The following is a 14,964-nucleotide window of genomic DNA, read 5'->3' on the forward strand; positions in this document are numbered from 1 at the left end:
AGGTTTTTCCACCAACATAGAAGAGGATTCTTTACTGTTAGGGCAGTGAGAATCTGGAATTGCTTGCCTGAGGAGGTGGTGATGGCGAACTCAGTCGAGGGGTTCAAGAGAGGCCTGGATGTCTTCCTGGAGCAGAACAATATTGTATCATACAATTATTAGGTTCTGTAGAAGGACGTAGATCTGGGGATTTATTATGATGGAATATAGGCTGAACTGGATGGACAAATGTCTTTTTTCGGCCTTACTAACTATGTTACTATGTTACTATGTTACCTGAACCCCATAGAGAATCTGTGGGATATTGTGAAGAGAAAGTTGAGAGACGCAAGACCCAACACTCTGGATGAGCTTAAGGCCGCTATTGAAGCATCCTGGGCCTCCATAACATCTCAGCAGTGTCACAGGCTCATTGCCTCCATGCCACGCCGCATTGAAGCAGTCATTTCTGCCAAAGGATTCCCGACCAAGTATTGAGTGCATAACTGAACATTATTATTTGTTGGTTTTTTTGTTTGTTATTAAAAAACACTTTTATTTGATTGGATGGATGAAATATGCTAATTTATTGAGACAGGTTTTTTGGGTTATCAGGAGTTGTATGCCAAAATCATCAGTATTAAAACAATAAAAGACCTGACAAATTTCAGTTGGTGGATAATGAATCTATAATATATGAAAGTTTAATTGTAATCATTACATTATGGTAAATAATGAAATTTAACACTATATGCTAATTTTTTGAGAAGGACCTGTATATATGCAGAGTACAGACCAAAAGTTTGGACACACCTTCTCATTTAAAGATTTTTCTGTATTTTCATGACTGTGAAAATTGTACATTCACACTGAAGGCATGAAAACTATGTATTAACACATGTGGAATTATATACTTAGCAAAAAAGTGTGAAACAACTGAAAATATGTCTTATAGTCTAGGTTCTTCAAAGTAGCCACCTTTTGCTTTGATGACTTTGGTCTGTACAGTATAAATATATATATATATATATATGTATATATATATATATATATACTGTATACATGTGAATACAAAACAGTTTTTTTAATCAAAGAGCAACAAATATAAATGTTATTGCCTTGACTGCATTTAATCACTCATAATGTACCTGATGATATTTTTTACAGATATATGATTACCCTCACCTGAATCAAATACATTTTGCCTTTATTTTACAGCTATCACGTGTGGTCATCCTGGAAATCCATCTCATGGAATAACAAATGGAAGTGAATTTAACTTAAATGATGTTGTGAACTTTACTTGTAACATGGGTTATGTACTTCCGGGGCCTTTTCAAGCACAATGCCGCAGTACCGGAATGTGGAGCAGCTCTCTCCCAACTTGTCGAGGTAGGAACACCTGAATCATAAGCAGGTGTGTCTACATATTGTAAGGATTTGTAATTCTGTGGTGTAACAGAAGCTCAGAAACAGTGGCTCAGTGGTTAGCACTGTTGCTTAGAAGCACTGGGGTCAAATCCCACCATGAGCAATATCTGGAAGTAGTTCTGCATGATAAGGAATTTAGATTGTTAATCAATTAATAATTAATAAATGAAACAGAGTGACAGCTGGCTTTTATATGAAGACCAGACAACCCTTTTAACCATCTACTCAAATAATCCACATTAATATAACTATATTGAATAAGACCTAGAATGAATAGTCAAAATATGTAAAGAAATATACAACTTGCATAATTGTGGTCACTTGACCATCCACTCTTACCAGCAATACTGGAAAACCTTGCTAGTTTGCAGTGCACTTGCTGTAAGGATTCAGAAGTCTGCAGTCACAGGTCACAGAAAGTGAATGCAGACATTTATCAGAAAACTAGACAGCCTCTTTAACCAACCAATCATATCAGCCACATCAATATACTTGTGTTGAGCAAAGCCAAGTACGTCCAGTGAGAATGTGATTAAAAAAATATGGAAATTACATCTGTGTTGTCACGTGACCATCCACGCTCGCTGACGATGCCAGATAATCCTGATAGCCCGTGGTGCTCATGCGGTAAAGATTCAGAAGTTTGCAGTCACATAAAGTGAAGCAGACTTTCATCAGAAGACTGAACAAATCCTTTAGTTGCACAGTGGCCTTATCCATAGGTCAGACAACAGGTTCTTAGCCTACAAGTGTATTCTAGTTATGTGCTTATACCACACTTAGGGAATGGGTGGCAGTGGGAAGAAACTGGTTTGTGTGTTTAAAAGGGTAAGAAGCAGTCAACTTGAGGGACATTTGCTGCTGATACTTTTGAAAACTTCCGAGGCTGAAGAACTGCATAAAACTGCATAAAAGACTTTATTCTGTCTGTGTGTTACTTTACAATATAACTGGAGGATTAGTAATGGATAGCTGTCTTACAGCCATTTAAAAAAAAAACAAGACCCCTCTGTTCTTGATAACCAGCCTTTCTAACTCTCTGATCTGAGGGTTGCAGCCCACAGCTGTCAGTTTTGCCTGGATGATTATCAAAAGTACAGGGGAACCCATGCCAGTTTTTATTTTTTATCATTTATTTAGAGCATAGGCGCCTTCTTATTGTGTAATAGCCCATTCCAGTTTTGCGCAGGTCTACAATTTTGTAATTTTGTCCCTCATGTCCTTAGGCAGCTCTTTGGTCTTGGCCATGGTGAAGATGATGGGGTATAATTGATTGTGTGGACAGGTCTATCTTTGGCAAGTAATGAGTTCAAACAGGTGCAGTTAATACAGGTAATGAGTGCAGAGTAGGAGGGCTTCTTATAGAAAAACTAACATGTCTGTAAGAGCCAGAATTCTTGCTGGTTTTTAGGTGATCAAATAATTAAATTACATTTTATTGCAAGAAGTATTTAAAAATTATACAATGTGTTTTTCTCATTTTTACTTTTATATTCTGTCTCCCACAGTTGAAGTTAAAATACAATAAAAAATTATAGATCTCTCCATTCTTTATATAGGAAAACTTGCATGAAAAAATCAGCAATGTATCCAATTCTTATTTTCCCCACTGTATGTAATCTGATATATATAGATAAAGATCTGTAATCTGATATATAGAGAGAAAGAGACCCTGATTCCAGCGATGTATCACTTACTGGACTACTTGGTGTAGTTTGGATAAATTACCTGCAGATGTAGCAGTGGTCTGTCCACACCACTCCGTCCACACCACTGATTGGGAGCTTCCTGTGTACACTATACAGTGTGAGCAAATTCCTAATCAATGGTTAGGGGCGATGTTGCACAGATTAATCTGACTGCAGTGCACATGAGATCTAGTCAGTGGTCAGGAGGCGATAATCTGCTGATAAAACAATGGTTGTATTGAAACTACAACACACAGTAAGTGACACATTGCTGGAACCAGTCTTCCTTGCCATTTTTTTGCTGCTTTTAGAATAAATAGAAAAACCCTGTTGACAAACTCACTTCAAAATTATGACAAATCATAATCTAATGGAGGATCATTTTATATTACAGGAGGATTTATGTAAACTAGAAGCTTGGGCTGACAAATGGCAAATGAGCTTTAATGGGGATAAATGTAAGGTCATGCACTTGGGTAGAAGTAATAAGATGTATAATTATGTGCTTAATTCTAAAACTCTGGGCAAAACCGTCAATGAAAAAGACCTGGGAGTATGGGTGGATGACAAACTCATGTTCAGTGGCCAGTGTCGGGCAGCTGCTACAAAGGCAAATAAAATACTGGGATGCATTAAAAGAGGCATAGATGCTCATGAGGAGAACATAATTTTACCTCTATACAAGTCACTAGTTCGACCACACTTAGAAAACTGTGCACAGTTCTGGTCTCCGGTGTATAAGAAAGACATAGCTGAACTGGAGCGGGTGCAGAGAAGAGCGACCAAGGTTATTAGAGGACTGGGGGGTCTGCAATACCAAGATAGGTTATTACACTTGGGACTATTTAGTTTGGAAAAACAAAGACTAAGGGGTGTTCTTATTTTAATGTATAAATATATGAGGGGACAGTACAAAGACCTTTCTGATGAGCTTTTTAATCATAGACCTGAGACAGGGACAAGGGGGCATCCTCTACGTCTGGAGGAAAGAAGGTTTAAGCATAATAACAGACACGGATTCTTTACTGTAAGAGCAGTGAGACTATGGAACTCTCTGCCGTATGATGTTGTAATGAGTGAGTCATTACTTAAATTTAAGAGGGGACTGGATGCCTTTCATGAAAAGTATAATGTTACAGGTTATATATACTAGATTCCTTGTTAGGGTGTTGATCCAGGGAACTAGTCTGATTGCCGTATGTGGAGTCGGGAAGGAATTTTTTTCCCAAAGGTGGAGCTTACTCTTTGCCACATGGTTTTTTTGCCTTCCTCTGGATCAACATGTTAGGGCATGTTAGGTTAGGCTATGGGTTGAACTAGATGGACTTAAAGTTTTACTTCAACCTTAATAAATACTGTATTTTCTGGCATATAAGAATACTTTTTAACACTTGAAAATCTTCTCAAAAGTCGGGTATCGTCTTATACGCCAGGTGTCGTCTTATAGGGCAGTTGCGGAGTAATCTGCGGTCGCCGCATATTGTGGGGGGAGCGACCCCAATGACGAGGTGAGGGGGCACCTCACCGGGAAGGTGTAAGTGAAGCAGAGGCAGAGAAGGAGATAATAGGATACAAGGGCGAGCCAGATTAGTGAAAGAGGAGTGTTTTTCTAGGCACAGCACCGCTCTCTCTCTCTTATTTGCATAACCCTGGCATCCCAGACGCTGATAGTTTGCTTCACTTACACCTTCCTGGTGAGGCGCTCCCTCACCTTGTCATTGGGACCACTCCCCCCCCACTATATACTTCGACCGCAGGTTGCTCCTCACCCACCCTATAAGACGACATCCGGCATATAAGACAACCCCCGACTTTTGAGAAGATTTTATATTTTAACTGGAAAAGTTGGGGGTCGTCTTATACGCCCAGTCATCTTATACGCCGGAAAATACGGTATGTTACTATGTTTCTATGTAATTTAATAATAATTTTACATATTTTTCACAGAACCCTATGGTAAAATTCAGTTATAGAGTAGGTACACTTTTAATTTTTATACATCAGTAGAAGCTAAGTTGAAAGGCTTTGCATTTTATCTCATTAGAGATGAATAGCTCTTTCCCCGATGACTTCTCTCTCCTCTCCACTCCATTTCTTGCACTAGTCATTCAATCTGCAAAACAAACATCTCCAGTTCTCCGCAAATTTGTCTTCAAATTCCTCTTAATTGAGGGATCAGAATACAGACGCTGTCTATAGAAATTTTTGGAGAGGGATAGGTAATAAGCCAGTTTTAGAAAGATAAATTCACACAATTAAAAGAACTGTAGTTTTTAGTGACTACAACATGCAGAGGAGAAAACTGTTAAATAATGCTGGTTACAGGTCACATAACGGCCAGAAATAGTGCAATAGGTATTCTCTATGTACACACATAGGACAACTTTTTTCTGAAAAGTAAAAACAGAGTTCGAGATTTATAAATGAAGTGTGATGCAATAGAATTTCTTGATAGCAGCATAAAAATGAATATTCAAGTTATGTGTATGATATCATGTAATTGGGAGTAATGTTCAAACTTCTGGAATTTTTTCTTTGACATTTTATATTGTTCTTGGACTAAAAGTTAAATTTGTGTTCTGGAAAAGTGTGAATATGGAAAATGCTAAAGAAAAAAGTAAAAAATAAATCAGTGATGTATTCACTACCATGTTTTTTACTAACAACAAATACCGCTTTAAATGTAGATGTATTTGTGCTTCCTATAAAAAAAGTAAATTTTATCATTCCTCCTTGCTCTATAGCCACAGGCAGTTAATATAATCCATTCCCACACAGCAAAACAAATCACTTGTTTCTATCTAAATATTCATTCTTTCTCCAAACATATGAAATTCGGAAGAAGAACTCTACATATCTTCACCTGCTGTATCTAGAATGAATCTCTTTTTACTTGTATACGGAACATCGCGTTTCACTACAGAATGAAGCACAGAACAGCTCTTTACTAGATTGCTGTCAAAGCTTCAAGGTCTAAATTGATTTAGTGACTAATGGAAATTCATGTCACCAGATCACCGATAAGATATTAAGTTTTAAGATATTTTGTTCAAAATTTACTAGGCACAGGAAAGTTTCCGAACCAGATGACATCAGAGTCGATCAGCCATCTATTTGTGGATTTTTCCCTTCTATTTGCTGGATTAGCAATGTATTTTTTATGTTTAATTTGAATTCTTATATTTTTTTTATGAGATTTAAAGAAGATAATTTTAAATATCTTTTTTAGGTTATATTGATTGCTATGATTATTATGATTATCAGGAAACATGCTTCTTTCTCTGCCAGGTCTGATCATTCATTCTAAAGATTCTCAATTTATGGGTAAAACTGTATTCAGTGAAGACAGACTTTCTCATTGCTGAGATAGGAGAGTTACTACTGATGTGTCCATGAAAAGGTGAGAGAGGAGGAGGGAGGAGCAAGAGGCAGAGCTCCTACCTCCTTCTCCTTTCTCCTGTCTACATAAAATCTCAAAGTAGTAATTGCCATCTCTGATCTGAGGAATGTAAAAGTATGTCTTCACTGAAGACAGATTTTACCTGTAAACTGAGAATTTTGAGAATCAATGGTTAATCCAAGAAGAGAAAGAAATAGATTTCTCTGATAGAATGGAGTACAAAGTTTCCTATTTACGTGTGTCCTATCAATTTATGTAATACAATTTATAAGAAAGGTTGCTCTTTCAATATTAAAATACAGCTGTCAATCACTGAACTATGCTTACAAATGATGCACTTAATCGTGACCGCATGAATGGGATCTTATTGTCTCCATCTTACATGATCACATGGAGCAGGTGGGCTATCATCGCACCAGCAACCGAGGGACAGTTGATATCCCCCATGGCTGTCATCTTTTATTCTTCTGTGAAGCTCAACAAAAGCTTTAGAGGAGACCATCATTTTTTCTACACATTGAAATGCAATAGTAACATGATTGCAGGTCAAGTCCCCAAAAAAGACTGAACTCTAATGCTAAAAAGTATAAAACAAAGTTGTAAAAAATATATATTTTCAAATCACTAACACATTTCTCATTAAAATAAATAAAAAGCATATGTAATGTTCCCTCATTCATAAAAGTCTGATCTGTCAAAATATAAAATTAACAAAATCTATCTAGTAAAGACTGTAAAGAGAAAAACAAATTGAAACTTGAGAATTGCAGTTTTCTATTTGACAAGCCCCCCCATAAAGATTCAATATGAAGTAATCAAAATATCATATGTAACCGAAAACAATTGTTCACCTGATGAAGAAGTCAGTTGGAGTATGAGATGCATAAAGAATAAACTGCATTTCCGATTCCAAATCCCTTTCCAGTGATCAGGGACATACATATAAATCATGGAGCCCATAGCATAGCAAGTCTGAATGCCCTCCCCCCCCCAAAAAAAAATTACCACCTGGCCCAGCTCACCATATCGCGTCTCCACACAGCCTCAGCTCCTCACGCTCTGCCTCCAACAGCCGATAGCCGCCCTAACATGTGCAACTACTTCCTGCCGGGCCCAACATGCACTGCTCTCTCTGGCTGGAATGGCATCCTTATACAAATCCAGCCAGAAAGTTCAGCCGGGAGCAGTGCAGGACTAGAAAGGAGGAGTTAGGAGGAGCCAGGTACAGAGTAACACTGGCAAGCACATTTAATTAAAGGCACACAACACAGCCCAGGGGCGGACACTGACAGCTTGGGGCCCCAGATAAGAAATATGCCAAGGCCCTCTCCTTTTATGGTGACAAAGCTACGTATATATAAATAAATATACAGGGTGGTCCATTTATATGGATACACCTAAATAAAATGGGAATGGTTGGTGATATCAACTTCCTGTTTGTGGCATATTAGTAAATGGGAGGGGGAAAACTGTTCAAGATGGGTGGTGACCATGGCAGCCATTTTGAAGTCAGCCATTTTGGATCCAACTTTATTTTTTCAATGGGAAGAAGGTCATGTGACACATCAAGCCTATTGAGAATTTCACATGAAAAACAATTGTGTGCTTGGTTTTACCATAACTTTTTTCTTTCATGAGTTATTTACAAGTTTATGACCACTTATGAAATGTGTTCAAAGTGCTCTGCCCATTGTGTTGGATTGTCAATGCACCCCTCTTTTCCCACTCTTGACACACTGATAGCAACACTGCAGAAGAAATGCTAGCACAGGCTTCCAGTATCAGTTGCTTCAGATGCTGCACATCTCATATCTTCAGAGCATAGACAACTACCTTCAGATGACCTCAAAGATAAAAGTCTAAGGGGATCAGATTGATAGACCTTGGTGGCCATTCAACTGGCCCATGATGACCAATCCACTTTCCAGGAAACTGTTCATGTAGAAATGCTCAGACCTGACACCTGGCATTCCTACATGAACAGATTCCTGGAATGTGGATTGGTCGTCGTGGGCTACTCCATCATTGCATTCTTCCCCAGCACCCCCATCATTGCCTTTTTCACCAACTCTATCATTGCTTTCTCCCCACCACCCCATCAATGCCAATTCCACCACCTCCATCATTGGCTTTTCCCCACCACCCTATCATTGCCCATTCCACCACCTCCATCATTGCTTTCTCCCCCCACCACGCCGATAAGTGTCCTTTTCACCACCTCCATCATTGCTTTTTCCCCACCACCCCCATCATTGCCCTTTCTGCCACCTCCATAATTGCTTTTTCCCCACCACCCCATCATTGCCCTCTCCCCTTTCACGCCCATCATTGCTTTCTTCCCCACCACCTCAATCATTGCCTGCTTCCCCACCAGCCCATCGTTGTCCTTTCCACTGCCACCATCATTGCTTTCTCCTCCACCATCCCCATCATTGCCCATTCCACCACCTCCATCATTTCCTCCTTCCCACCATCCCCATCATTGCACTTCCCACCACCACCATCAGTGCCTTTTCTCCCACCACCCCATCATTGCCCATTTCATCAACTCCATTATTTCCTCCTCCCCACCACCCCATTATTGCCCTTTTGACCACCAACATCATCGTACTTTACACCACCTCCATCATTGCCTTCTCACCACCACCATCAATTCCCATTTCACCACCTCCATCATTTCCTCCTCCCCACCCCACCATTATTGTCCTTTCCACCACCTCCATCATTGCTTTCTCCCCCACCACCCCATCATTGCCTTCTCAGCACCCCCATTATTGTCTTCTCCCCATCACCCCTTCATTGCCTTCTCCCACATCACCCCCATCATTGCCCTCTCCTCTACCTACACACACAGTACCATTCACCTCTCTGCACGTTCCCCCGCAGCACAACGCACACACACCATCACTCTTCTCTACACACACACTCATGTACGTACACAAACACACAGCAGACAGCACCTCACACCTCTTCGCAAGCTCTCCCGCCCCATCGCCGACAGCTTCCTCTCAATGGCACAGGGGCCACGGCGCTGAATGATGATGTCCTCCAGCCACACCGCTGACTTCTGTCTGACACAGGAAGCACAGGCAGGAAGCAGAACAGATCGTGATTCACTGCAGCTCTGCTGCCATTTTCTGTCTCTATAAGAATGGCTCTAAAAGGATAAAGATAAAATATGCCAGAAGTGAGCTGGAAGTGAACAGAAGGTACGACTAACCACTGTTATTAATTGTACTAAACTTTTTTCTCTTCCTCCTCACTTACTCATCATGCTGACATATGCTATAACAGTTTTTGCTCCATTAATCCTCACTCTCCTTCGCTATTCGCAAACCCCAGCACCCTTGAACCAAGTAATAATCTCTCCATCCTTCTTACCTCCCCACCTGACCTTCTCCGCTGACCTGCTCCTCAACCTCAGATCTCTCCTAATAAAACACAAAACAAGTCGCCCACTCTTCTACTCCCACCTGCTTTGTCTCTCTCTTTTGTAATCTTTTGTAATCTTTTGGACTTACTCAGTAGTCATCCTGAGCCACTCACACAGAAGGACATACATTAGACCTGGTATTCACCCGTCTCTGCTCCCTGCCTAACTTTACAACCTCCCTTCTCCCTCTATCTGACCACCATCTACTCATCTTCTCATCTCTGACCTCCTTACCTGTCACTCACATTCAGCAACATGAGCACCCCCTAGCAGAAACCTCGCACACCTAGACACCCACACGCTCTCTGACACTATCCTTCCACTGGCATCCATATCCTCACTTCATGACACAGACACTGCCACTAGTCTCTACAATGCCACTCTTGCATCAGCCATCGACTCGGTCGCGCCTCTCATGCATGGCAGAGTGTGATGAATCAATAGACAACCCTGGCACAATAACATCACTAAAAAGCTTTGGCAAGTATCCAGAATTGCAGAAAGGCATTGGAAAAAAACGCATTCACTGCACTCAAACAAGCAACACTCGCATTCAAATCATCTCTCACCTCTGTTAAACAGGCCTACTTTACATCCCTTCAACACTTTTAACTCCCTCCTCCACCCACCACTGCCCCCTCTGAGTTCCCTAATCTCTGGTGAGAACTTTGCCACGCACTTCAAAAATAAGCTAGACCAAACAAGGCAAGTATTTGTTGTCAAACCACACAACCCCTTTGTATACCAGACCAATGCCCTAACCCCATAACTTACCTCCCCAAAATCACTGAAGGAGAGCTTGCTCATCTTCTCTCCAAATCACACCTCACCACTTGTGTACTTAACCTCATCCAATCCCACCTCCTCCCCAACCTCAAGACCACACTAATCCAATCCCTAACCCATCTCTTCAACCTATCACTAACTTCTGGTACCTTCCCCTCCGCTTTCAAACATGCCACAATCACACCTATCTTCAAAAGCTATCCCTTGACCCGAGCGCTATGCCCAGCTATTGCCCCATATATTTGCTCCCATTTGCTTCCAAACTCCTTGAAGAGCATGTCCATGCTGAACTTTCCTATCACTTTCCATCTAACTCTCTCTTCAACAACGTACAATCTGGCTTCCACCCACACCTTTCCACTGAGACTGCTCTGACCAAAATTACTAACGACTTATTTACAGTCAAAGCTAACAGACAATTCTCTATACTCCTCCTTCTAGACTTGTCCTCTGCCTTTGACACAGTTGACCACTGCCTCCTACTACAGATCCTCTCTTCCTTTGGGGTCAAAGACCTTGCCCTATCTTGGATCTCTTCATACCTTACCAACCGCACATTTAGTCTTTCCTACTCCCATACTACCTCTTCATCTCGCCCCCTCTATGTTGGTGTTCCTCAATGCTCTGTCCTAGGACCTCTTCTCTTCTCAATCTTTACCCTTGGCCTGTGACAACTCATAAAGTCCTATGGCTTCCAGTACCATCTATATGCTGATGACACTCAGATCTACCTCTCTGGCCAAGATGTCACCTCTCTGTTCTCCAGAATCCCAGAGTGTCTATCAGCCAGATCCTCCTTCTTCTCCTCTCGCTTCCTCAAGCTCAATGTGGACAAATCTGAACTAATTATCATTCCTCCAGCTGGCACATCTTCCCTACCTGATCTATCTATCCAAATAAATGAAATCACACTTTCCCCTGTCCCGGAAATTCACTTCCTCGGAGTAACTCTCGACTCTGCCCTGTCCTTCAAACAGCACATCCAAGCTCTCGCCACCTCCTGTCGCCACCAGATCAAAATTATTTCCAGAATACGTTCTTTTCTCAACCCTCACTCTATCAAAATTCTTGTGCATGTCCTAATCATCTCCCGCCTCGACAACTGTAACATCCTCCTCTGTGGCCTACCTACTAAACACTCTCGAACCCCTCCAGTCCATCCTTAACTCTGCTGCCCGACTAATTAATCTCTCTCCTCGCTACACTCCTGCTTCCCCTCTTTGCAAATCCCTTCACTGGCTCCCCATTTCCCAGCGTATCCAATTTAACCCCTTCATGACCGTGGGATTTTTCGTTTTTCCGTGTTCGTTTTTCACTACCCTCCTTCCCAGAGCCATAACTTTTTTATTTTTCTGTCAATTTGGCCATGTGAAAGCTTATTTTTTGTGGGACAAGTTGTACTTTTGAACGACATCATTGGCTTTACCATGTGGGGTACTAGAAAATGGGAAAAAAATTCCAAGTGCGGTGAAATTGCAAAACAAGTGCAATCCCACACTTGTTTTTTGCTTGGCTTTTTTGCTAGGTTCACTAAATGCTAAAACTGACATGCCATTATGATTCTGCAGGTCATTATGAGTTCATAGACACCTAACATGACTAGGTTATTTTTTGCCTAAGTGGTGAAAAAAAATTCCAAACTTTGCTAAAAAAAAATAAATTGCGCCATTTTCCGATACTCGTAGCGTTTCCATTTTTCATGATCTGGGGTCGGTTGAGGGCTTATTTTTTATGTGCTGAGCTGGCGTTTTTAATTATTCCAATTGGGTGCAGATACGTGCTTTTGATCGCCCATTATTGCTATTTAATGCAATGTCGCGGCGACCAAAAAAAGGTAATTCTGGCGTTTCAATTTTTCTTTCTCGTTACGCCGTTTAGCGATCAGGTTAATGCTTTTTTTTATTGATAGATCGGGCGATTCTGAACGTGGCGATACCAAATCTGTGTAGATTTGATTTTTTTTTAATTTATTTATTTTGATTGGGGCGAAAGGGGGGTGATTTAAACTTTTATATTTTTTTACGTTTTTCACATTTTTTTAAACTTTTTTTTTTTAATTTTGCCATGCTTCAATAGCTTCCATGGGAGGCTAGAAGCAGGCACAGCACGATCGCCTCTGCTACATAGCAGCGATCTGCTGTTCGCTGCTATGTAGTAGAAAATCAGGTGTGCTGTGAGCGCCGACCACAGGGTGGCGCTCACAGCTACCGGCGATCAGTAACCATAGAGGTCTCAAGGACCTCTATGGTTACAATGGAGAAGCATCGCCGACCCCTGATCATGTGATGGGGTCGGCGATGATGTCATTTCTGGCCTCCCGGCCGGATGCGATAGTTAAATGCCGCTGTCTGCGTTTGACAGTGGCATTTAACTAGTTAATAGCGGCGGGTGAATCGCGATTTCACCCGTCACTATTGCGGGCACATGTCAGCTGTTCAAAACAGCTGACATGTCCCGGCTTTGATGCGGGCTCACCGCCGAGCCCTGCATCAAGGCAGGGGAGCTGACATCGGACGTACTATACCTTCTGATGTCAGTAAGGGGTTAAACTACTAACACTAACCTGCAAAGCCATCCATAACCTTTCTCCTCCATATATTTCCAAACTAATCTCTCAATATCTTCCCTCACGTAATCTCCAGTCCTCCCAAGAACTTCTTCTCTCCTCCACGCTTATTCGCTCCTCACCCAATTGCCTCCAAGACTTCTCCCAAAGTTCCCCCATCCTCTGGAATTCTGTGCCCCAACACGTCTGGTTATCCACCACATTTGGATCCTTCAAATGGAACCTTAAAACCCACCTCTTCAAAAAAGCTTAAAGCCTGTAATGATAACATGACCACCTCAACACCATCGGAGCTACTGCAACCCCCGACCTACTGTCTCCTCCCCCAAAATCCTGCACAATGTAAGCCTGCAGAAAGTCTCAAAGAGAACATGCTTGGCTGAGCATTCCTGTGTAAGAATAAGTTGAGAGCCATAGCTGTTGGCCGGAATTTTGCAGAATTTCAGGATGGGCTGCATTGAGCAGGAGACAGAGATCACGCCAGAGGAGCATCCTGTCAGGCATCCTGAATGTGCATTCCTTTGTTGTTCTATCCTGCTCCACTTAGTGTATTGTCAGGCTAATTGAACAGAGGAATGCATGTTCATGACTGACAGGACCCTGCTCTGGTGTGACCTCTGTCTTTTGCTTCAAGAAGCCCACCCTAAAATCTAGAATGCGGTGTGATACATGGTAGATGCACAGAGTGCAGTAGATAAAGCATTTTTTTTTTCTTAATGAAGGTATTTAGAAAATGTTTAATATTTAAATATTTATTTAAATGTGTATTATTTATTTCATTTTTTTATTTTGGCACATTTCTCAGAAAGCTCCTTTAATCAAAATGTTTCAATGAGGCTGCTCAGTATAGGTGTAGAATAGAAATGTGTGCAGTAGCATGCTGGCACACAATAGTTTTAATGTTCACCGATTATGAGCAAAAAAAAATTAATAGCCATTCGCTTCTTTAAATGTATAATTCCAAACTGCAAGCATTGAAGAATCACTTCTTTTCTTAAAAGGGACAGTACAGTCATGGCCAAAATTTTTGAGAATGACACCAAAATTATATTTTCACATGATCTGCTGCCCTCTGGTTTTTATTAGTGTTTGTCTGATGTTTATATCACATACAGAAATATAATTGCAATCATATTATGAGTACCAATAGGTTATATTGACAGTTAGAATGAGTTAATGCAGCAAGTCAATATTTGCAGTGTTGACCCTTCTTCTTCAAGACCTCTGCAATTCTCCCTGGCATGCTCTAAAGGTACCTTCACACATAATGATATTGTTAACGATATCGTTGCTATTTGTGACGTAGCAACGATATCGTTAATGAAATCGTTCTGTGTGACAGCGACCAACGATCAGGCCCCTGCTGGGAGATCGTTGGTCGCTGAACAAAGTCCAGAACTTTATTTCGTCGCTGGACTCCCTGGAGACATCGCTGGATCGGCGTGTGTGACACCGATCCAGCGATGTCTTCACTGGTAACCAGGGTAAACATCGGGTAACTAAGCGCAGGGCCGCGCTTAGTAACCCGATGTTTACCCTGGTTACCATGCTAAAAGTAAAAAAAAACAAACACTACATACTTACCTACCGCTGTCTGTCCTCCAGCGCTGTGCTCTGCACTCCTCCTGCACTGGCTGTGAGCCGGAAAGCAGAGCGGTGACGTCACCGCTCTGCTTTCCGG

The 14,964-nt window shown here is 41.3% G+C and overlaps 1 protein-coding gene across 1 annotated transcript in view; it reads left to right on the plus strand.

Annotated features, from left to right (window-relative positions):
• CSMD1 (CUB and Sushi multiple domains 1) overlaps positions 1-14,964 on the plus strand; it is a 3,308,788-nt gene that overhangs the window by 3,132,579 nt on the left and 161,245 nt on the right. The window contains exon 54 of the mRNA XM_069726899.1: positions 1,198-1,371. Within this exon, the coding sequence (XP_069583000.1) occupies positions 1,198-1,371 (174 nt within the window). The remainder of the gene's footprint in view (positions 1-1,197; positions 1,372-14,964) is intronic.

Source organism: Ranitomeya imitator, chromosome 5, assembly GCF_032444005.1.
Source record: "Ranitomeya imitator isolate aRanImi1 chromosome 5, aRanImi1.pri, whole genome shotgun sequence".
NCBI lineage: Eukaryota > Metazoa > Chordata > Amphibia > Anura > Dendrobatidae > Ranitomeya > Ranitomeya imitator.